This window comes from Talpa occidentalis, unplaced genomic scaffold (genome assembly GCF_014898055.3).
Source record: "Talpa occidentalis isolate TD23 unplaced genomic scaffold, MPIMG_talOcc4v2.1 talOcc4.2, whole genome shotgun sequence".
In the NCBI taxonomy this organism is placed as follows: Eukaryota; Metazoa; Chordata; class Mammalia; order Eulipotyphla; family Talpidae; genus Talpa; species Talpa occidentalis.
This window is the reverse complement of record NW_023602073.1, coordinates 124,273,015-124,298,220: the sequence shown is the minus strand read 5'-3', so window position 1 is coordinate 124,298,220 and position 25,206 is coordinate 124,273,015. Positions and strand designations below refer to the sequence as shown.

The following is a 25,206-nucleotide window of genomic DNA, read 5'->3' as shown; positions in this document are numbered from 1 at the left end:
GGAATGCCGTGAATTGTACCCCGAAGCTATGGATGCAGCCGGAAGGTTTTATCAGGTAAAAGAGTGGTTTTTAGTTTTTACTAGTGGGGTAAGAGAAGGCGCTGTAGCTCTTCCAACAGATTTATCATTTAAAAATAGACTAGGGCATCCCTGGTCATGCAAGGGATTAAGACACAACCTGAAGCTATCCGCAGCCACTGCAGCACAAGGTTGATACCCGGCCAGGGAGCTACCCACATGGCGCAACTAATCCTCTCCTGACTCACCTGCTGCTCCCCTCAGCAGTGTATTTCCATCAATCCACCTGTTCTGTTCCCCACTCTGTCTCTGGTGAATCCTCTCACCCCCACTCCACACCTCTGGCCTGTACCCCAGTTCTTGTATGCATAATCTTTTTTTTTTGTGGGACCCTTGCTGTCAGCTGTGGAACGAACAGGCGCTGCAGAGGCTGCGGGCAGCCTCGCAGCCTAGCACTCAACCGCTGCACCACCAGGGGAGGCCCGCATAAATAATCTAAATTTAAAAAAAAAAAATAAAAATAGACTAAACTTCATATTTACATGCATATGACACTATGAATATAAAGTTTTGTCCCTGCCACTGTAGAATTGTTCCCATTGGTATCCTGAAATAAAACTAAATAAATAATTAATAGCAGCTTAGCATAATTTTATTTATTAAAAAGCTGCTTATATTAAAAATGATATAATAATTACCATGTTAATGTTTGTCTATGAAAATAAGCATGAATTTGTAAAGCAGATCAGTAAAAAATGACATCTTCAAGGATTAAAATTTGTTTTGAACATAAGCCTGTTTCTATAAGATAAACCAGTAGATGAGTATTTCACAGTATTCTATTTCAGGAATTCATGATATTTGTTGTCAATGGTATTTTAAATTTTATTTTGACATCTTCTTTCACATAGATCTTATTGTTAGTTCTTTAGTACTTGCAGTCCAGAAAGATCATTTCATATTACAGAGGCATTCCTAAGTACAACACAGACAAGGGCACAGCAATCGTTAACATGTGGGATGCCCATCAAGCAGCCATCAATGTTGGATTATCAAAGTTTAGTGGCATGTAAGATGACTGTTTTGTGTGATACAATTAACTCTGTTTCTTTCTGGCATTATAAAACACAATGTATAAATTTTTATTGTCTCAAATTGTAATTTCTCATATATTCCAGAATGTTTTAGGATATATCTATTTTATTTGTAATTTATCTAAGAGTCATATGGTCCATCAATGATACCGATGAAAAGATGACTGATTATTTACATTTCTGGAAGGAAGTTCCATAACACTTTTTGACAGTACAGTTTCATAGTAAAGTAATTCTCTATGTTTAATCAATTTTTATGGACATGATATGCAATTAATTTCTAGTTCTGGATTCTAGTTTTTAATATAAGACAGCTGTGTAAATAGCATGACAAAAGGTTCTGAGTCAGATTTCAATTTGCAATATCCCTTATCTCCCCAATCCAAAAATGGTTTGAAGTAGTAACCATGTATTTGTTCATTGTTAGGTAGTTTTGTTGGGTCTTCCTAATCACTTAATTTCTATAATACATTTTAAGTGTTTTCTTAAAGAGATGACTATTTTTGTTCATCTGTTATGAGATAAACTGTGAAATTAATATGCTTCATATAAGCCCAGGTAAATACATGACATTTCACTTAGTAGTAGACCATGACTACAATGGGGTTCCCTTCTAATTATCAGAGGGTCTTAATGTAGGTAATAGTTAAATAAAAAGATTTAACAGAATCCAGGATCTCGGTCCTGACCTTTTCCTTCTTCTAGGCCTTTGTCTCCCTAACTCTAGGTCAACTATGACGCCCATTGTCAACTTCTGTGCTCCTACTTGTGGCACTGTCCATGACCTACTGACCCCAATGAGCTGATTCTTAGTATAAATATGAGTTGTGGAGATTTAAATTATCTAAATTTAGTCATTAAACATAAAAAATTATCTCAAAGCAGCCTTTAGTTAACTTTTAGATGTTGCTTTTCTTATATAGCAACTAGATATGGAAACCTCAAAAAACCCTGGAGAGATCATTATTTAAAATTATAAATATCACTGGCAACTACATTTTGTATAGTATTTTATATTGATTTTGTGAGTTAAGATATATTTTGATTTAATGGGCAAAAATTATACACTCAATGGTTCATGGCAGCATATCTTCACATATTCATAGAATTCTTTTTCACTGTTTTTTCTCTCTGCCACTGCAGAATCCTTTTTAGCAACTCTTAGCCTACTCAGTTGTCTTTCAGTGTTAATGTTGTCTGACTATAACAAAGGTTGGCATAGTGCAAATTTTTAATTTTAGTGATGTCATGCCCATTGCCCCCAGATTTTTTTAGACATCGTCTCCAAACTTCCTTTAAAGTCATCTGCAGAATGATACTGATAAATTAGTTCCTGCTTCTTTTTATGGTAACTTATTTACTTTTTTGATTGCTTCTATGGGCCAACTACTGTTACCTACTGCTTTGAAATCATTATCTTTTCAAGCTTTTCAAAATTCTTACTCGTTTTGGAGAACTGAACAATTTTACATTTATTCATTTTGTGTTTTATGTATTACAATCAGCACAGGAATAGTGAGATTATTATAAATAATGAATCCCTTGATATAATGAAATTGAATTAGATGAGGAAAATATGTGTAATAATTTAGTGTTCAAGACCTTTTATCATGTTCTCTATGGCCGAGTTTAAGGGAGTATTACTATTGCTGTAACTCTTATGCTGTAACCATAGAGGAAACATGAATTTTTTTATTTATTAATTGACTGTTGGCTTATAATACTACATTATATTCAGGAGTATGGCTTCAGACCTCAGTAAATGTATGTATCATACCTCACCCTCCACTAAAGCTCTAGTACCATTAGCCATTATGAAATTGACCCCATCTGCCCATTCATCCCACTTGCCCCTCTGCTCTGGTAACCAGCATTTTGTACTATAGTCTTATAATGCGTATTTAATTGCCATATAGCAAATATACAGAGAAATACACAGGCCGTACATATTCAACTTAATGGGTTGTCGTAAAATAACTGCCCTTTGTTAATAAATAAAATAGAACCTAACCATCATTCAGGGGACAACTTTCCTTCTTTTATTTGCTATTTCCCTTCTACTGAAAAGTAACTACCATTCTAAAAGTACAGAGTGTTTTTGCTTATAGTTAATTTTTTTAATTGAGACAATGCTGGTTTACAACACTCTATGAGTTAGAGGTGTAGGTGTATTTTACCACCCCACGCCACCCCAAGGCACCCATGCCCATTGTGTCTCCTCCCCACTTAGCTCTCCCCTCCCGCTCTGGTAGCCTTAATTTCTACAGTCAAATTTCCAAGGTTTGTTACTGGTTTTGTTTCACCTGACCCTTTGTTATTTTTGCTTTTTTTTAAGCCTTATAGGAATGGAATAATACAAGAACTGTTTTTACTTCTCCTATTCAGACTTTGATCATTGGCACTACCCATGTTGTTATATGCAACACCAGTTTAGCCTTTTTCATATCTGTTTAACAAATGAACATATGTCTGGAAAAGGACATTCTACTGTGAAAGGACTAATGAACTGTTTCTAATTATTTATTATCACAATAATTCCATTATGAACATTCTGATTCATGTGTTTTACTATGCATATGTCTGAATTTCTGGTGAAATTTTCTGAATTTCTGGTGAAATTTTCTGAGTCACCTACACCTACACCTCTGCATATATTGATGTTTAGTAGATATATGAAATAGTCTATACTTTTATACAAATTAGAGTTCACTTCAGAAATATTAGTAGGTCCCTTTGTTCCATATACTTCCTCATACTAATATGGTATAATATTATTATATATACACTTTTGAGTAGTAGTTAAATGTGAACATCATTCAAAAATATTATAGATAAAGTATGCCTATGCACACTATTATCTTACTCCAGAGAAAATTCATTTTTGCTTCTGTCGGCCAGGCTAGAGCCACAGCCAATAAAATCAAATAGAGGTTATGATTTTCCATAAATGAACTTAAGTCTATAGGAATACAGTTTTATTGTTCACTCTTAAACCCATTTTGTAGTCTTTAAAATTCCTAAGTGAAATTTAGGAATGGATATCATAGTCCTTCCTACTTAGTAACTATATTTTTTCTTCTCAGTGCTACAATTCTACCAGACTCTTAATTTCTCAACATTAAAGTTGCAATCTCTTCTTTGCCTTAATTGGAATAATGTCTTTGTCTGCCATACTTACCAAATAGTTTCTTTTCTATGCTCAAGAATTTGGGCTACCATAACAAAATTCTACATACTGGGGTTTGGGGTGGGGGTGCTTAAGCAACAGAAATTAATTTTCTTACAAATCTGAAGGCAGGAATTAGGGTGCCAGCATTACAGTGAGGGCACTTTTGTGTATGCATTCTTGTCATGTCCTCAGATGGCAGGAGAAAGCACTCTAGTTTCTTCCTTTTTTTCGTATGATGTTCAACATATGAATTTCAGTCTGGATTCTGAATTTTCTTGCTTTTTTATCTCACAATTTCTCAAAACATGCCTACTTTCTGATGTCATCAATGTTTATAATATTTCATTGTTCACAACTTATTTATTATAAACTTATTTGGTTCCTTTATCATCCTCAGCAGGAAGAATCAAGTCTGCCACTTGAGTTTTAAAATTAGATAGAATCAAAAGAAACTGATTTTTTCATTTATTTGTTCCCATGATCTTGGACTTTGATCCCTAAGATATCCTACCCAAGAAGGTGATTTGGTTACCAGCATACATTTCTAATCCACTTCGTATTCACAATAAACTAAAAAAAAAAAAAAATCTAAGGAAATATACACAATAAACATCACAGTTAGCCATCTAACTTTTTGACAAATTCTCAGAAATTGTTATTAGATAACGCTCTATTCATCCTAATGATTTATTTTCCTCTTCCCTGAACATCCTTTGTTAGAAAACTGTTGTTGCTAAGAGAAGTGAATAGTGGAAGAATGAGATACTGGAAAAATACAGTGAGAAATCACAAAGACAAAATCTGATAAAAGTTAGAGTAGATTGGTTAGTATTCTATAATTTCTACAAATCTTAATTTGAAAATTTATGAAGTTTTGTGTTGCTGTTCAAGAGATTCTCCAGCCAGGAACAATATATTTAGAAGGTACTATGAGGATTAATGATATTATATTGGTATTGTATATTCTGATGACAAAACAGCAGAAAACACACATTTGTACAAAAATTTCCTTTAAAATTAAATACTTTGTGATTCATTTCCCTGATAATGTGTCTCTTTTTCAGATTATTTTATTCTTCTGATGTTGAAAGAAACTTCACCACCGACTTTCTAACTGCTATTGAATTTTGTAAGGCAGCAATATATCGCCCATTCTTTGAAAGTTCAACAAATTTCTTAGTTGGTTACTCTCACAGACTACTCATGGAACAAGACCGTGTCATTCTTACAAGTAACTTCAGCATACGGGAGAAAGCACTTATGAATGCAGTAAAATTCATTTCAGAAATAAATGAAGTCACAGGTATGGTAATGAGCTATAATATACATGAAGCTTGAAAGAACCAAGTCATGTAAGATCTAAATATACTTAATGATTCATGCAACCAAAATTATTGAGTACCCATCATATTTTAAATATATTGAATGGAATTATGATTTAATGAAAATTACCCTTCCAACGCCTCATATCTTAATGGATAAAATACATAAATGAATTATCACAATGTAGTTTCATCAGCTCAATAACAAAAGTGTACTCAAAATTTATTTTTATGACAAAGTTAATGATAAAGCAAGAGGGGATCTAAATTATTCCCCATTAAAATGACAAATATATGCTTAATTGCCCTAGATTTTTCCCTCCTTCCCTTAGCTTTTCATATCTGTCCTCACACTCTTCTTACTCTATTTAGATGGATCATCAAAGCATGTTGTTTGAATTAGCACCATTATGATTATTGTTATTTCTAGTTAAGCCTTTACTGCTGAATGTTAACCCTGGGTACTTGCTCTTCTGTCTCTACATATATTTTACATCAGCATACCAAGCTGTCATTATGTTCCCTCTACCCCCATAAGTTGGTTCTCCTAAGTTATCTTATCACTTTACCTCATTATCACACTTAATTTCCCTGGGACAAAACTCTGTAAATCCTCACCTAGTTTTCATTATTATCACCTAACTGGTTTAACCACTTTTTATCTAAGTGATCTTCAATGTATTATCTAGCTGCCATAATGGTAGCAGTTCTAAAATGAACATCTTTACATGTTTCTTCTTATAATTTTTATTGTGACCCTAATAGTATCTTGGCTTTTAGATTAAGATTCAAACACATTATTCTGTGAAAATCAGGCCTTTCCTTACTAACCTGTAACTCTCCCTTTTCTTCCCATAGCATTATGCCTTTGCAACCAAACTACTGTATTTGCAAACATGCCATAATGCCTGGAACCCACCTACCCTCACTCTTTGAATGACTGCTTCATCCAACTTCTCTAGATGCTTCTTTCTCTTTCAGTTTTTATGAAGGTTAATTTCCTCATATCACTACCATGCCATCCCCCAGGCTACCTATGTTAATATCTAAGACTGCCTTCTCATCACTTTTTGGTTTTTGTTTTTTTTAAGGTTTGTTTATTTATGCATACAAGAACTGGGATACAGCCCAGAAGTGTGATGAGAGGATTCAGAGACAGAGTGAGGAACACAACAGGCAGACTGACTGAAAAACACTGCTAAGGGGAACAGCGGGGTGTCAGGAGAGGTCTGCTGAGCCATGTAGGTAGCTCCCTGGCTGTCTAGGGATCGAACTCGTGCTGCAGTGGTTGCAGATTGCTTCATAGGTTGCATCTTAACCCCTTGCACACCGGGGACACCCCTCATCACTTTTTTTTTTAATTTTATTGATTCTCCGTTGTTTTTTTTTAAGATTTATTTATTTATACAAGCACTGCTGTTCAGGCCAGAGGCACGGGAAGGTGAGAGAATCCACTAGAGACAGAGCAGGGGCAGAATAGGCAGAAGGACCAAAATACACTGCTGAGGGGAGCAGCAGGTGAGACAGGAGAGGTCAGTCGTGCCATGTGGGAATCTCCCTGGCCGGCCTGGAATTGAACTGGTGACGCGGAGGCTGCCGACAGCCTCACAGTGCTGCACTCAACTCACTGTGCCACCGGGGAGGCCCCACTCATCACTTTTTTAATTAGAGTAGAATCTGTCTGTTCTATCACCCTTTATATATATTGTACAATCATATGGTGACTTACTTGTAAATTTTTAATAATGTACTGAAAAGCTTATGACTTTTGTCACTCCAGTACCTAAGCTAAATACAGGGGGATGGGACATGTTAAAGTTGGCATTCCATTTGGAACCTAAGCCTAAAGCAAATAAAGAGGAGTGGTTGCCCTAAAGAAGTTAGAAAGACATAGAAATGACAACTAAAGTAGTTATTGTGCATTGCACATGCTCCTTATATTTGGTTTGACTGTAGAAGTGCTAAGAACTTTTAAACAAGGAAGTGACATGATTTTTCAGCTTATTAAAGTTAATAAGTTAATAAAGTTAACAAGGGCCTCCCCTGGTGACGCAGGTGGTTGAGCGCAGTGCTGTGAAGCTATCTGCAGATTCTGCAGCACCGGTTCCATCCCGGCCTGCCAGCGAGGGTCCCACATGGCGCGGCAGACCTCTCTCTCCCGTCGCTCCCGCTGCTCCCCTCAGCAGTGTATTTCATCAGTCTGCCTGTACTGTTCCCCAGTCTGGCTCTAGTGAATCCTCTCACCCTTCCACAAATCTGGACTGTACCCTGGTTCTTGTATAAATAAATAAATAAATCTTTAAAAAAATAAAGTTATGAAGATTGAGGATATAGGAGGTGAATTGTAAGACTGAAAGTCTTGCTATATCTCAAAGGAAATTAACATGGTGATCGCAGTGGTTATCAACATGACAGGACATATTTGAATGGATGTGATGACATTGGATCAATGGGACTTAGCAGTAAGCATTTTGAAAAGGGGAAAAAGAGATAATGACTCTCAGTGATTTCTAGTTATGTTGATGGAGTGCAAGATGTGATCACTCATCCAGATGAAAATATAGTAAGAAACAGATACAGTTGGGTGGGATGCATAAGACCAGGGATAGAAAAAGATAGTTAAATAACATTTTTGAGATTCAATTAAACAATAGCTGTTAGGCTTTAAGTTTTGATTGTATTTTACTGTATTGTGTGTAATGATAGTATAAAATGAATGACATTATTCTCATTTTTAAGTAAAAAAGATCTATCGAGTTTAATAATATGCCCTAGGTGATACACTGTAAGTAGCTAAAGCAGATCAGAACTAGGAGCTGTCTAACTGTAATCACTGTGGGGTTTGCTTTTCTTCATTATTCAGTATTTCCTAACTTTGAAATGTGAAAATATCAATGACTGAATAGTGTACATTTGAAAGAATGAATATTATACATTTGTATAGTATGAATGCTAAACATGTAATGAATACTATACATTTAAATCTCAGCATTTTAGAATTAGGATTAGTCCAGTCCATCTTTTCATAGACTACTCTAAAACCAAGGAAACTGAATTACCAAACATCAATTAGTCTTTTTTCCTTCTTTTTTTTAAATTGTGCTAACATTGGTTTACAGCATTGCTTGTGTTTTAGAAGTATAGGAGTTGTCACCACACTGCACCTATCAGCAAAACACCCATAGTCCACCACCATAGTCCATTGTGCCCCTTCCCTACTTTGTTCTTGCTCCTTCAGCTCCCTGCGCTCTCTCTGGTAGCCTTGGTTCTATAATCAGCTTTCTAATATTGGTTCTCAGTTTGGCTTTATCTGATCCTTTGTTTGGTTTCACTGTATTTCACAAAAAGGTGATTTTGATTTTTAATTATCAGATAGCTACTAATGTAAATTTAATTGTAGTTTGTACACTTCTAGATTTCCAAACTGTATTCATATTTTTACTAATTAGAAACATAAATGTTCCTATTTTTACAGGAGGTGATTTTTTAATAACTTGAAAGGAGTTCATGCAAACAAAATTTGGACAGTTTGTGAGACGACTCATCATTAACTTGTTACTCTTAAATCCATCTTCACCAGCCTAAACTGGTGTTATCATATTTTGATCAATTTGATTCTATGATAGAAAGTAATTTAATGTTACAGTTGCCATCTTAAACAAATTGCTCTGATTCATACTATCCTTTTTGCATCTTTGCATTTTTAATTTTCCAGTCAGTGATCTCTGTTATCCCACCCCCAAAACTTAGCTACATGTCTGGTGGAACTCTCACTGAAGTTATAGAATGTCTGAGATAATCATGAAAAAGCAAATATCAATGTTGAAGACAGGTTATATTACTTGAGTTTTATACTTCTTTTCAATGTTTATTCATAACCTACCTGGTAGGCAAATTCTTCTCTAACAAGTTATTCTTGCAAGACACAACATTGGGCACCTAGAATAAAGATTTTTAACTACTTTATATTCTAGAACTGAGCTCAATTTACATTACAGTATAAACACAATTTTCAATCCATATTCTTTGTGTTTGAAAGAGGCCATATTCTTTGTGTTTGAGCACTTGAAGAAATAATTTTCACCACCCAACAGGATATTTCTGAAGTATTCCACCATAAATGACTCAAATTTGTAATTTTCTTTTTTATATATTTTTGTTACTACTGAAACATATATATAGAACACGAGCATGTTAAAACTATGAGCTAAATATTATCTAAAACTTACCATCTTAAATCTTTGCTGATGGCGTTAATCAAAATAATTAAGTTAAATAACTCCTGACAGTTCCAGGCACCTGTAATGCCTTTTCTCTACAATGTATAACTCTTATTTCCCACAAAATTCTGGTATTCAGAGGAAGACAACCTTAAAAATTAACCCCTGAAAACTGACTAAAGACCTGAAGCATCTAAAGCAGGAAGGGGGTGGGAAAGAAGGTGGGGGATGACTAGGAACAAAAAGGGAAAGAATAATGGACTATGATGATGGACTGTGGGTGATTTGGTGGTGGGTACTCTATGGTGGCAAAACCTGATGGGGAGAATCCTAATGTTACCACAATTAAAAGAATGATTATTTTAAAAAATTCTGGTATTCTTTATTTCTCAAATAAAATTGTCCCTAATGAAAATATTTGACATTTTATTGTATCGGTTTTCCTTAGGAGAAAGCCCTGTTAAGCAAAACTCATTGTTCAAAAGGCATATAACAGATTGATCAACGATGTCTGTACATAAGTGAGATATCCTTACATAAAGAGATCAAATAAAAACGTCTAGTCAAGAGACAAAATGTAAGGAACAACTAAAGACCCCAAACAGCCAAAGAATTACTGGAAAAGTAAAATAAAGCTGGAACCCCACATTCCCTGATTCCGTAATACTATTTTACAAAACTATACTAAGTCAAACTGTGATATAGGCATAAAAACAGACACGTAGCCCAATGGAACAAAACAGTGAACCCAGAAATAATGCAAGCATATATGGTTAATAATTTGTGACAAAGGAGTCAAGAATATACAAAGAGGACTGTATAGTCTCTTTAATAAATGGATCGGGAAAACTTGGCATGAAGAGGAATAAAAATAAGCCTGAATCTTATACCATACACAGCTCTGAGCTGCTTGCAGGGGACTTCCTGGCTGCTTGCCTTCACCTGCTCCAACACCCACTGGGGCCTCAGGGCCCCACAGTCTGTGCTGCCTGCTCTGTTGCCCCCCTGGGCCCACTGCCAGCCAAGGCTTCCTTCAGCAGGGCTGTTGCTAGTGGTGCATCTATGCCGCCATCAGGCTTTGTTCTCCTGCAGCCACCATCTTAAAATTCTGCCATTTTACATGTTAATAATTTATTTTAAAAATCAAATGTAACGAAAATGGGTTAAAAATAAAAACTTAAATGCTACCATAAACAAATGAACTTAACAACATATCAAAATGACACACCCACACAGACAAAAAAGATTATCTTTGATAGCAGATTGCAACACTGCAAAGGTTCATTTCCGTTTTTATATTATCTGTGCTCAACTTTGCAACAATGATTATTACTAAAGTAAAAGAATCTTCATTTTGTTCCTGTAATCTAGTGCACTTCCTCATGTCCTGGAAGGTTATAATAATGCCCTTCAATAGCTCTCTGGCCACTCGTGAGTCATCATGAATCTGTATTACTGTGTCATCCCTTACACAAAGCACCAGCACTGTTTACCCATCTAAATTTGAAGACATTTCAACAGATTAAGTTATAGAGGGACATTGAATTTGACAAATATGGGTGAAAGATAATTATTACATGCATGATAGTTTACTCAATTGGCAATTAAACCTATTTTTTTAAACAATGTTAGGTGACACTAAAAATCTGCGTGAGAATCATAAACTATTTGTGGTCAAGCTTTCCTGAGAGTTGTGAAACAGAGAGCAAAGAGAACAAATAAACATAGGGACAGTTTTTAAAAGTTTATATTTAGATTCTGTATGAAGCAATTAATTTAAAATTGAAAAGGAAGAGTTTCTGGTGGTTGTTTTCTTTCTCCCACTGGCGCATTCACCGTATCTCTAGAATACATTCTCATTTCCTAAGGACAGATACAATCAAATACACTGAATGAAGATCAGTTGTCTGGGTGGAAATATATCAGGCAATGGTAGATATATGGGAGAATGGAAATTTGCGCCGTATAACCTGGTACCTACCACGTTATAACTTACTGAAACACTATACCCTATCACTTCATTCCTTTCACCACAATCCATTTTCAGCTGCCTCTAAAACACCTCTTTCCAGGGTGAAATAAGATACATGGAAAGAGAAGGTAAGCATACAAGTAAAGAGCAGCTTCAACTCATACACGACCACCTTTAAAGTCTTTCCTTATCTGATGAAACCTTTACCATCTGGAATCTGCAGATATGATTCCCTTTTCCAAAATACCATACCCCTTCATTTAATATTTCCCTAAAAATAACTGTGATCTATTTTAATTTTTATTCTCTATAATATATTGTACTTAGTTGGTGTTCACTAAATGGATAGTGAAAGAATAAATGACAACAATGAAGCAACATCCCTCTTCCAGAAGAAAAATTATTGAACTTCTCATTACATCTAGATTCATGAGGTAAAAATTTGCTTAAAAGTTCACTCTAATTTTTTAGGCTCTATAATGTAATATTGCCTAAAAGATTAAGATATTACTAGTAAATATGTTATAACTGAGAAGAAAAAATTTTCCTGACCTAATAATGTCTGCATAACACTTTCTATTCCACTGATGGGTTTCTCGGTCTTCAGGCACTGTGTCTGTGTTTGTGTCTCTTTTATGTAATAAAATGTAAATTACAAGAAATAAATGAAATATCATTTTGCCATAGAAAATAAGGAAATCGACCATATTAACAGTATGGATGATCCTGGAGAACATTATGCTAAGTGAAAAAGTCAGACACAGAAATATAAATACTGAAGACTAATTTATATGTGGAATCTAAGGAAATTAACATGCATAAAAAGAGAGTAGAATGATGGCTGCCAGAGGCTGGGGCCTGGGGAAAATGAGGAGACGTTTAACAAAGGTTAAAAACTCTGTTATAGGGCCTCCCCGGTGGCGCAGCGGTTGAGCGCTGGGTTGCGAAGCTGCCCGCAGCCTCTGCAGCGCCGGTTCGATCCCCGGCTGCTCCCGGCCACCGGAGGAGGGTCCCACATGGCGCGCAGACCTCTCCTGCCGCCCGCTGCTCCCCTCAGCAGTGTACTTCGGTCCTTCTGCCTGCTCTGCTCCCCGCTCTGGCTCTGGTGTATTCTCTCACCCTCCCGCGCTTCTGACTATACCCAGTGCATGTATAAACAAAACAAACAAACAAATAAAATAAATAAATAAATAAAAACATGCCTCTATTAAAAAAAAAAAACTCTTATAAGATGAATAAATTCTAGGTTAATAACACTGTGTCTCATATTGAAATCTGCTAAGAAAGTAAATCTTAAGTATTCTCACCACCCACACAAAATGGCAACTATGTGAAGTAATGAATATATTATTAGTTTGATTGTGGTGATCATTTCACAAGGTATGTGTCATGCTATGAATGTCATAAATGAATACAAACAATTTTTATTTACCAATTATATCTCAATAAAGCTAGAAAAACTCAAAGGTAAAATTCATCTATCACACATGAAATTGTTTTCTTTCATTATAAATTAAAATTTTACAGTAATCCTTTGTTCAACATAACAAAGACAGGTCTTTTCTACCTGGGTCATCATGGCAGGTCAGTGCTGATGCAGCACCAGGTAAGGCCACTGCTCAATAAATATTTGTAAAGTTGGGTCTGATAAGGTATCTTCTGGCAACTCATTACAATTAGACTAAACACTCACATGTGCTTATTGGGAAGGGCTATGCCTGCATGATGCCTCAACCTGCATATTTCTAGTTATGACCCATAATCCAGGTCACAGTGTAAGGTATCTGAAAAGGCCATCTCTTGTTTATCACTCCTCAACACTCCTGACCTCAGTTCTGACTAAAGTTACTGTCCTATGATAATTTCCACACAAACTTTGACCTGCTTTATGCAAGTGCACCTAGCAGCTTAATTTCAGTCACTCCTCTTACCTCTGACCCATTGCTCTGGGCTTCTGTGCCTCTGCTGCCTCCTGGGACACCTGCAAGAGCAAATTTAGCACACAGGCTTGTATACAGAATTGCAGGAGAGTTCTACCCCTTGAATAAGCTATGTTCAGTGAATGATGAATGCAAATGTGTCTCACTTCCAGACCTCAAGGCAACTCAAAGGGTTCTTTCATAATAATATTTCTTATCTAAGCATCAACATCCTTATTAGAGGTCAGCCTTTTATCTCTCCTGGTGTTCGCTTTTTGTTTCTTTCATTACCCTCTGGTTCCTTTCATTCTATATCTGTGAATAAACTACATGCACAGTCTCTGGCTCAGGTCCTGCTATGTGGAATATAGATTCTGAGGTCTGATATACACCTCTGAGACTTGCACTGTAATTTTAAGAGATCTGGCGAAGTCCCAAATATCACTAAAATGGCTTCCAAATTTCATCTAATATTATTTTATCATTTTATGTCATTGAAATATCACCAATTTAATTTTATGTATATTATATTAATATATTAATTTGAATTAATGGCCTTCCTCTAAAATATATATACCCATAGGAGGGACATACAATTTATTGTTATAGTTAATATGAGAGGAGACAGACAGAAGACAGTGACAGAAACAAATTTAGAATGATGCCAAGACTTACTAAAGGTTCTAGAGACCGGTAAATAATTAACATTATTTATTTGGTGATTAATAAGGGAGGTGTGCCCTATTTTCTTGAGTATATGTTTATTTATTTCCACCTATCACCTTTAGGGAAGGGAATTCAAAGTGTTGATTGGTCTAATAGGTATAAAAAGTAATATGACTTCTCCCAATTCCTAATAAGAGATCTGTCATAATCTCAGCCTCCAAAATCTCAAACACCATGACTTCTAATCTTTCCTGTGTCTGTGTATTAATTGCTTGTATTTTTGTTTCTTTAGGAGGAGCATACAATATATCAGATGCATACCCACCTCTGTGGCAGGAGAGCCCCGGTCAGTTTAGTGATTACAAGATAGAAAATGGAAAGTACATCATTAACTTCTGGCATTACCTTGAGAGAATGGGGACATAGGGGACATATAAAATTCTGTTAAGCAAGACAACCAAGTATTTTGCAAGATTTTCACCAGAAAATGAACAAAATATTTTGTGGGGACTGCCTATACATTTTTTTTTTAAGGAAGTTAGCGGAGTAATTTATTAGTTCTAAGGTTTGTTTTATTTATTTATTTATTTTTATTTTAATAATAAATTTTATTTTTATATTCCCCATACAATTGCAGCCCCCCCATTCTGACCCCAATCTCTCCCCTCCCACCCCGCCCCCTTAAAAGTGTCTCTGGTTCGTAGTTTTTTGATGATTTTGATTTTCACTTTCTTATAGTTATTCGTTTTCCTGGTCCCTTATTTAAGTTTTCTAGATTCCTGCTATGAGTGAGACCATCCAGTATTTTTCTTTTTCTTTTTGGCTTATTTTACTGAGCATGATCCCTTCCAGTGCCATCCATGTTGCTGCAAATTGCATGTGTTTCTCTTTTTTGAATGCTGAGTAATATTCCATGGTATATATGTACCACATCTTCTTGATCCAGTCATCTATTTTTGGGCATTTGGGTTGTTTCCAAAGCTTAGCTATTGTAAACAGTGCTGCTATAAACATAGGGGTGCAGGTGTTCTTTGGAATTGATGTTTCTGTGTCCTTTGGGTAAATACCTAGGAGTGGAATTGCTGGATCATATGGAAGCTCTATGTTTAGTAGGTCCAGAAATCTCCACACAGCGCTCCACAGTGGTTGGACCAGTTTGCACTCCCACCAACAGTGCAGAAGATTTCCTTTTTCTCCACACCCTCGCCAACATTTGTTGTTGCTAGTTTTTTTAATATGTGCCATTCTCACTGGTGTAAGATGGTATCTCATGGTAGTTTTGATTTGCATTTCCCTGATGACAAGTGATGTTGAACATTTTTTCATATGCCTGTTGGCCATTGTCATTTCCTCTTCAGAGAAGTTTCTTTTTAGCTCTTCTGCCCATTTTTTGACTGGATTATTTTCTTTGTTGTTGTTGAGTCTCATCAGCTCTTTGCAGATTTTTGTGATCAGTCCTTTATCATTAGTGTTGGGTGCAAAAATGTTCTCCCAGTTGGTGGGGTTTCTCTTTGTTTTTGTTATTGTCTCTTTTGCTGTGCAGAAGCTCTTTAATTTGATGTAGTCCCAGCTGTTTATCTTTCTCTTCACTATCACTGCTTTGGGTGATGTGTCTGTAAAGATGTCTTTGATGTGCAAATCACGTAGTGTTTCACCTATATTTCCTTCTATATATTTTATGGTTTCAGGTCTTATGTCTAGTTCTTTAATCCATTTTGAGTTGATTTTTGTGTATGGTGTGAGGTAGTGGTCAAGCTTCATTCTTTTGCATGTAGCGACCCAGTTTTCCCTCACCATTTATTGAACAAACTTTCTTTGCTCCAATGCATAGTCTTTGCTCCTTTGTCAAAGATTAGTTGACCATAAATCTGTGGGTTTATTTCTGGATTTTCTATTCGATTCCATTGGTCTGTATGTCTGTTCTTGTTCCAATACCATGCAGTTTTGATGATTATGGCTTTGTAGTAGAGTTTGAAGTCTGGGAGTGTGATGCCTCCATTCCCTTCTTTTTTTTTCAGGAGAGCTTTGGCTATTCGGGGTTTTTGTGATTCCATATGAATTTCATCAATAATTGTTCTATTTCTTTGAAGAATGACATTGAAATTTTGATTGGAATAGCATTGAATCTGTATATTGCTTTTGGGAGGATGGCCATTTTAATAATGTTTATTCTTCCAATCCATGAGCAGGGGATGTCTTTCCATTTCTTTGTGTCTTCTTCTATTTCTTTTAACAGTGTTTTATAGTTTTCTTTGTATAGGTCCTTTACCTCTTTTTGTTAGATTTATTCCCAAATATTTGATTTTTTTTGTTTCAATAAAAAAAGGGATGTTTTTTTTGATTTCTTCTTCAGATTTATTGTTTGTGTATAGGAAGGCTACTGACTTTTGTGTGTTGATTTTGTATCCTGCCACTTTACTGAACTGATTGATGAGTTGAATTAGTTTTTCTGTGGACTTTTTGGGTTCTTATGTATTTATCATATCATCTGCAAATAGTGATAGTTTGACTTCTTCTTTTCCTATTTGGATTCCTTGGATGTCTTTCTCTTGTCTTATTGCTCTGGCTAGGACTTCCAGTATTATATTGAAAAGCAGTGGTGAGAGTGGACATCCTTGTCTTGTTCCAGATCTTAATGGAATTGCTTTCAGCTTTTCACCATTGAGAATGATACTGGCTGTTGGCTTGTCATAGATGGCCTTTATGATGTTGAGGTATGTTCCTTGTATCCCAAGAATTTCAAGGGCTTTTATCATGAATGGGTGTTGCACTTTGTCGAAGGCTTTCTCAGCATCTATTGATATTATCATATGGTTTTTATATTTCTTTTTGTTGATGTGTTGGATAACGTTGATTGATTTTCGGATGTTAAACCATCCTTGTGTCCCTGGAATGAATCCTACTTGGTCGTGGTGAATTATCTTATGGATGCATTGTTGGATTCTGATAGCTAAAATTTTATTGAGGATTTTTGCATCAGTGTTCATTAGGGAGATTGGCCTGTAGTTTTCCTTTTTAGTGTTGTCCTTGTTCGGTTTTGGTATTAGTGTAATGTTGGCTTCATAGAACGTGTTTGGTATTGTCCCTTCCTTCTCAATTTTTTGGAAGAGTTTGTGAAGGATAGGCACTAATTCGTCTCTGAATGTTTGGTAGAATTCATTTGTAAATCCATCAGGTCCTGGGCTTTTGTTTTTGGGGAGGTTTTTGATTACCATTTCAATTTCGCTGCTTGTAATTGGTCTGTTTAGGTGTTCTATTTCTTCTTTATCTAGCTTTGGGTGATTGTAGAGTTGTAGGAATTTGTCCATCTCCTGTAGATTGTTAAACTTGTTTCCATATAACTGTTCATAGTAGTTACTGATTATTCTTTTGATTTCTGCTGTGTCCTTTGTGATTTCTCCTCTTTCATTGATGATCCTGTTTATTTGTGCTTTCTCCCTTTTTTCTTTTGTGAGCCTGGCTAGGGGTTTGTCTATTTTATTGATTTTTTCAAAGAACCAGCTCTTGGTTTCATTGATCTTTTGGATTGTTTTTTAGTTTCAATTTCATTTATTTCTGCTTTGGTTTTATTATTCTTTTCTTCTACTGGTTTTGGGGTTTTTTTGTTGTTCTTTTTCTAGATCTTTGATCTTCGAGATTAGGTTGTTTTTTGAGTTCTTTCTTGTTTCTTGATGTGAGCTTCTATTGCTATGTATTTTCCTCTTATTACTGCTTTTGCTGCATCCCATACATTTAGGATATTGGTGTCCTCCTTGTCGTTCAATTCAAAGAATTTTTTAATTTCTTCTTTGATCTCCTCATTAGTCCAGTGGTCTTCCAGTAGTGTGGTTTTTAATCTCCATGAGGTAGGAAAGTTCCTTGCCTTCTTTTTATGGTTTATTTCTAGTTTGATGCCTTCATGGTCAGAAAAGATGGTTGATATGATTTCAATCTTGGTGTATCTGTTGATGTTTGTCTTGTGCCCCAGTATGTGATCGATCCTGGAGAATGATCCGTGTGCGCTTGAGAAAAATGTGTACTCCGTTTTTTTGGGGTTTAGTGTTCTATAGATGTCTGTTAAGCCCAATTGCTCTAGGTCCTTATTTTGAGCTTTGGTTTCTTTACTTATTTTTTGTCTTGTTGATCTATCCATTGTTGATAGTGGTGTGTTGAAGTCTCCCACTACGTATGTGTTTTCTCTGATGTCTGTTTTCAGAGAGGACAACAGTTGTCTGATATATTTTGGTGCTCCTTCGTTTGGTGAGTATATGTTAATGAGTGTTATTTCTTCTTGAAGTATTGTCCCCTTGATCATAATGTAGTGACCATTGGGGTCTCTTTTTATCTTTTTGAGTTTGAAATCTGTTTTATCTGATATAAGTATAGCTGTTCCTGCTTTCTTTTTTGGTCCATTTGCTTGTAGGATTGTTTTCCATCCTTTAACTTTGAGCCTATTTTTATCTTTTGTAGCTAAATGTGTTTCCTGGAGACAGCAAAAGGTTGGGTTTTGTTTCTTAATCCAGGCTGCAACTCTGTGTCTTTTTATTGAAGAGTTTAGTCCATTTACATTTAGAGTTAATATTGATATGTTAGCATCTGTATTTGCCATTGTGTTTGTCTTTCCTTTGATTTTATTTATTTATTCTTTTAATAACTTTTTTTTTTTTGGCCTTCTTTCATTGTTATTCCTCCCTCTGAGGTTCTGACTTTAGGACTCCTTGTAGTATTTTTTGGAGTGAGGGTTTAGTTGTAATGAAATTCCGGAGTTTCTGTTTGTCTGGGAAGGTCCATATTCTTTCTTCAAAGAGGAAGGAGAGCTTTGCGGGATAGAGAATTCTTGGTTGGCATCTGTTTTCTTGGAGTCTGTTGACTATGTCCCTCCACTCTCTCCTTGACCGTAGAGTTTCTTCGGAGAAGTCTGATGTCAGCCTGATTGGCTTTCCTTTGAATGTTATCTGTTTCTTCCCTCTTGCCAGCTTCATTATTTTTTCCTTGTCCTGGATTCTTGGGAGCTTTACTATTATATGTCTTGCTGTATTTTTCCTTTCGTCGTAGAAGTTTGGTGTTCTTCTTGCTTCTTGTATATCAATTTTCAGCTCCTTCTTCACATTTGGGAAGTTCTCTTCAATTATCTCTTTGAATATTTTCTCTGTTCCTACATCTCTCTCCTCTCCTTCTGGTATTCCTATAACTCTTATATTTCCTTTCCTCATGGAGTCAGATAGTTCCCGTAGTCTTTCTTCGTTCTTTTTCCTTGTACTTCTCTTTCCTTTTCTGTTTTGGTTCTTTTTATTTCTGTGTCTTCAAGATTACTTATTCGTTCTTCCATTTCATCTATTCTGCTTTCATTGCTTTTCCCAGAATTCTTTAGTTCTTCCATTAATTCTTTGATCTCCTGCATTTCTTTTACTTCCCTCTTTAGGGACTCAATTTCATTCTTCTGACCATTGTTTTCCCTCTCTAGGGACTCAATTGCATTCTTCTGATCGTTGATTATTTTTCCCTTATCATTGTTTTCCTTTATGACTTCTGTCAGTTTTTTAATCACGGCAATTTTAAATTCTCTTTCTGGAAGGCTCAGAAGTTCTTCCAAGTTACTGTCGTTGCAATCTGGGGGCTGCTTTTCTTTTTGTGGTGTGCTTTTTCCCTGGGGAGTTGCTAGGTTGCGTGTGGTTCTTCTCCTCCCTACTGTCTGTTTTCTAATTTGCCGTATGCGTTGGGACACTGTGTAGTTGGGACTTGTCGGCATCTTGGGTGAGCTTCTCTGCTCTCCTCTGGTTCCTCCAGGAGTCATCTGTCAGTTTCAAGCAGTCTTTACTGGAGAAAGGTCCCTGTTCTAAAATGCCGATGTGGGGACACACTCCCCTGTGCGCCTGGTCTGCCCCAGCGGTGGGTTCCTGCTCCCCCTCTGGGCTTGGACTGCAGGCCAGATGGGGTCTGGCGTGGGCGAACTTCCCCCACTCACCTCTGGCTCCTGAGGAAGCCTTCTGCAGGTAGTCTTTACTGAAGAAATGTCCCTGTTTTAAGATGGTGATGTGGGACACACTCCCTGCACGTCCGGTCTCAGGCACACTCTTCTGCGCACCTGGTCTGCCCCGGCTGTGGGTGCTCGCTCCCCCTGTGGGCTCAGACTACTGGTCGGAAGGGGCCCGGCTTGGGCTAACTCCCCAGCTGGCCACTGGCTCCTCTAGGCGCCTCTGCTGGCTTCAAGTCGCTAGGTGGCGCCAGAGATCTCTCCTGGAGCCCTTGGGGAGCTGATTTTCCACCCCGTGGGACAGGGAATAGAGCGGGAATGGTAGGGTAAACCTCAACGGCTTTGGGGTGCTGTGTCTGCCTTGTGCCCCACCGTCGTGGGGAACCCACGCCCCTAATTTTGTGTCCCGGGTGTCAGTTCCAAAGCCCTCAGTTCCAGGACTCAGGCTGTAGCCCAGTTCAGTGGCACAGGAATGGCGCCTTTTGAATCCCGCTCCCGTGCCTGGGCGCCTGATTCCTGCTCACTCAGTGAGGGCCTCCGCGCGTCTCCCCGCAAGCCTAGGATGCAGGCACAGGGACCTGGGCAGCTGCGATCTGGATCCGCGTTTGCTTTTCAACTGCACTGCTTTTCCGCGCGCGATCCCGATTCCGATCCGCACTTGGTTTTCCAGCGCGCCGCTTTTCCGGGCAATCCTGACCGCGCTCCGCGCCTGCTTTTCCAGCGCGCCCCTTTTCCGAGCAGGCTTACCGGGCAGCCCGGGGCTGTGTGCTGGGGCTGGTCTCCTCCTGGGCGGGGTCTCTCTTTAATGGCGCCCGGAGCTCACCTCCACGGCGGATCCTGCAGGGTTCTCCACAGCTCCGGTTCACGGGGTGTGGTGGCTGCAATAGTTCCTTTCCACGCACAGTCCCGCTTGCTGCGTCGTTTGTTCTTGTTGGTCGTTTTGGTTTGTTGTTTCCTCCTCTCTGCCGGTCGGAGAGTGCCGCCTCTGTGGGCGGGGGAGGGGAGCAGGGTTCTGCGCTTCCCTCCCTTCTGGTCCTCTTTTATGGCCACTTTCTTCTTGGGGCAGTTTGCTGGCGTCACCCGTTTATCTTCCGTGTCCCGGTTCTCACTGGGACCTGCCGCTTTTCCTCCCTATTCACTTTTTTTAATGGGAGATCTTACTCGCAGCGTCTCCTCGCCGCCATGTTGCTCCGTCCCCTCTGCCTATACATTTTGGATGGCAGTATCATACAGGTAAGAAGGAAACTCTTTCATTTCAATGACCCTTTGATTTAAATTTAAATTAACTAGGAGGTAATACCTTACAAATAACACAACATTTTTGAAAATTGATTATATTTTCTCTTTCCCTTCCAACTCCAACTAATCTCTTTCTCAGCCATTCTATTTCCCACTCCTTTCCTATTTTCTCCCCATAAGTGTTGTCTTATCAAACATTTATGGAATAATACTTGTATGGTCTTTTTACCCACCAATGTCCAATAGATCTGTGTGCAATGATGAAAATCTATATTTCTATATCTAGTACAGGAACAGAAGCCATCCTGTAATCACTTGTCCCTTGAATATTGACTACTTCAAATGACTGATGCTTCCACAAAACCAAATTCTTACTTTTTCTTAATTTCAATATTAGTAGCCACAATGGCTAGTGGTCACCACATTCTCTGAGACACAGCATACTAGACACGATTCATTTAATATCAACAGCCATTTATTGAGGTGCTGCTAGGAATCAAGACTAGGTCTAAGAACTGATGGATGATATTCATTAAATACACAAGATTGAAGAGTGTATTATCTACAATTCAAGTAATCATATAGACTTGAGTGACAAAGGAGAAAAAACCTGTTAGGAAACCTTTCTCTCATGTGTTCTTTCCATGAAAATAGTGTCTACACTAAGGAATGGAAGTAGATTTTTGGTTTTGGATCAAAAATATCCTAAATCCCAAGCTATCTTGTTCTAGCTAACAATGGCATACAAGAAATAAGGAACTTTCACTATCAGCTTCTAGAAAATAGTATTGGAAGAAAGTAATTAATGAGGCAATGCAGTGGTGGGAAAGATAGGCCTGTAAGATCTGATCTATGATGATATCCTCAGCTGACATCACAACCAAGGTTTTCAGAGGGATCTTCTTGCACTCAGTATAATTCCTATTCTTAGGTTGTTCTTGGCCTGGAGAAGAGGAATATCTGATCCCCTGAGACAAGGTTCTGGGGGAAATCAAACATAAGGTCCACTTAAACTATAACCAGCTCCCCTGACGAGCACGTAAAGCCACTATTAGCACAATTTTCTATCCTGGGTCCAGTCATGAACCAAAGACAAGGTAGAATGTTAAACTGGATGCTTCTCAAATTTTCATTTTCATTTAAGGACACAATAAATGGAATTCTATTTTATTAAGTGACTGACTTTACTTAGTATTTCATTGAATTGTAAATATACCACATGGTCCAACTAGAGAAAATCAAAACGAGCTTAAAAATAATGAAAGTAGTCTATAAAAGTATTTCACCAATGGCATACTAAATCTAAAACCACTGTAAACATAAGAGCAGCTCAGGAAACACAAGAGACAACCATGGGTTAAATTTATACAAAAAGTAGGACCAAAGAAGTTGGTAGAGGCATTACTAGAATATAATTGCTAAGAAACAAATTTAAAAGATGGTAATAATATAGGTTGTATTGGGTGGAAGACTACTACATATTTGGGATAGTTGGATTATGAAAAAAAAAATAGTGGAAGATAAATTTAAGAAGATCTATATGGACTCAGCTAAGAAATGTGTTAGGACTCAGACTGAGGAGTCTTGAATAAGCCCTTAAGTGAGAATATGGTGCAATTTAGTAATAAGGACCTAATGCTTGCACAAAACTTAAGCACTTTAAGTGTTTGTTGCTTGCTTGCCTAGCAGAATTTCTTTTAAAAAAAAAAACTTTATAATATATAAGAAGTTTATAATAAAGCACACATTAAGAATGTATTATTTGATAAGTTTAATATGCATATATAGCCTTGACCCCATCATCACAGATGATAAATAAAATGCATCATTCTAAAAATTTTCTTTTTCCCCTTTGTATGCTCACCTTCAGGAACTTCACTGTCCACTGTGTTCACTCCATCCTTAACCTCCTGCTCCCCCAATTCCTTGCCCACTACACTTTCCAGCTTCACAAGCTACTGATCTACTTTACATCTCTACAGATGAGATAGCATGATCTAGAATTTTCATAAAAATAGTTGTGTACTCTGGTTTTTTGTTTGCTTTTGTTTTTGTTTTTTTTTTTTTGGTTTTTGGTTTTTTTTTGGTCTGGTTAATCTCATCATAATTGTTTGGAGATTCATCCATCTAGTTACTTATGTCAATAGTCATTCATTTTTATTTCTTTTTTTTTTTAGATTTATATATTTATTTATACAAGCACTGGGTACTGTCAGAAGCACGGGAGGGTGAGAGAATTCACCAGAGCCAGAGCAGGGAGCAGAACAGGCAGATTGATGAAATATACTGCTGAGGGGAGCAGCGGGCACGGTAGGAGAGGTCTGTGCACCCTGTGGGACCCTCGCCTGGCGGCCAGTGATTGAACCAGCGCTGCAGAGGCTGTGGGCAGCTTCGCAGCCCAGCGCTCAACGGCTGCGCCACCAGGGGTGGCCCCCCATTTTTATTTCTTAAAAGAAGATTTAATGGTAAAAAATGTTAGCATTGGGAAGAGAATGTTGGGACTTGAAGCTGGATAAGGAAGAAATGAAAAGAAAGTTGTGGCCAGTGGAGAAGATTTTTATTTTTTTTTTTAAAGATTAGAGAAGATATTTACAGTACTTTTTTATGCCTTCCCTTAAAGGACTAACAACATGATTAGAGGGAAAATAAGAAATTACATAACCAGAGGATAATAAATGGCAAAAGCCTACAATACTGAATAAAAGTGAGTATTGTATGCTGGAAAAACCTGGAAATAGAGTAATATATGGAGTGAATCTTGAAAAAAATGAAAGATAGAATGCTAAAATTTTAAAAGTAATCATGAAGAAAGAAATAGAATGAGTTAAAGACAGTTTTGAGTAAGCATTGCATATGTGAGAGAAAAAGAGAAAGAGAAAGGGTGAGTTTTGGAGTACAAAGTTACATAACTTGTGCTAGGGAAATAATATAATTGGAAAATAAGTTAAGTTTATGGCAGAAATTTGTCTTTGCATAGTAACAAATACAGCATCTAGTACACTTTTGGTCTTAAAACATTGGCATAACAAAATACAGCTTTTGGTCATTTATTGAGAATAATGTATTTCTTGTCATAGGAAAGCAAGTACAGTGTTCTTCAGAGGTTAGCACAACAGGACCTAGACACAGTTTGACTATAGAAAAGGGGGGGACAGTTAAGCATGCCGAAGAGTGGTAAACCTTCTCTGACATGAAACAGAAGGTTGATGAAGCAGCATCCCTGACTGTCAAGGCCAAGTGTTGTCTTAGGCAGACTCAGTTGGAAAGAGAATTAATCACCAATAAAGGAGTTCTGTGGCTATTTAACAAAAATGGAACTGAAACATTCTGAGGAATCAGAGTAGAAGATTAGGAAGTCACCACATAAAGGAATCCTTAGGTTAGCATCATGGATAAACTTCTTCAGAGACTGAGGAGGTTTATAAGAAGAGAAAGTCTAGAAAATTCATAACAACTCCCAAATGAGATAAAACCCCAAAACCAAGAGAAGAATGTTTCACACATTTGAATATTATTCTATTTCAAATGAGGAATAGTAATTTTGAGAACTCTACATGAACTAACAGATTTCTCAGAAATGTGTTCTTGTCCACTTTAGGTGAAGCATGTCCAAAAGCATTAAATGAAAAACTAG

General features: G+C 37.1%; 1 protein-coding gene across 1 annotated transcript in view; it reads left to right on the top strand.

The window, feature by feature from the left end:
- The first annotated feature begins 1,031 nt into the window (after positions 1-1,031).
- The window catches only part of LOC119251527 (protein LEG1 homolog), a 35,644-nt gene continuing 11,469 nt past the window's right edge, over positions 1,032-25,206 (top strand). The window contains exons 1-4 of the mRNA XM_054698161.1: positions 1,032-1,087; positions 5,346-5,584; positions 14,673-14,760; positions 21,496-21,566. Of these exons, the coding sequence (XP_054554136.1) occupies positions 1,032-1,087; positions 5,346-5,584; positions 14,673-14,760; positions 21,496-21,566 (454 nt within the window). The remainder of the gene's footprint in view (positions 1,088-5,345; positions 5,585-14,672; positions 14,761-21,495; positions 21,567-25,206) is intronic.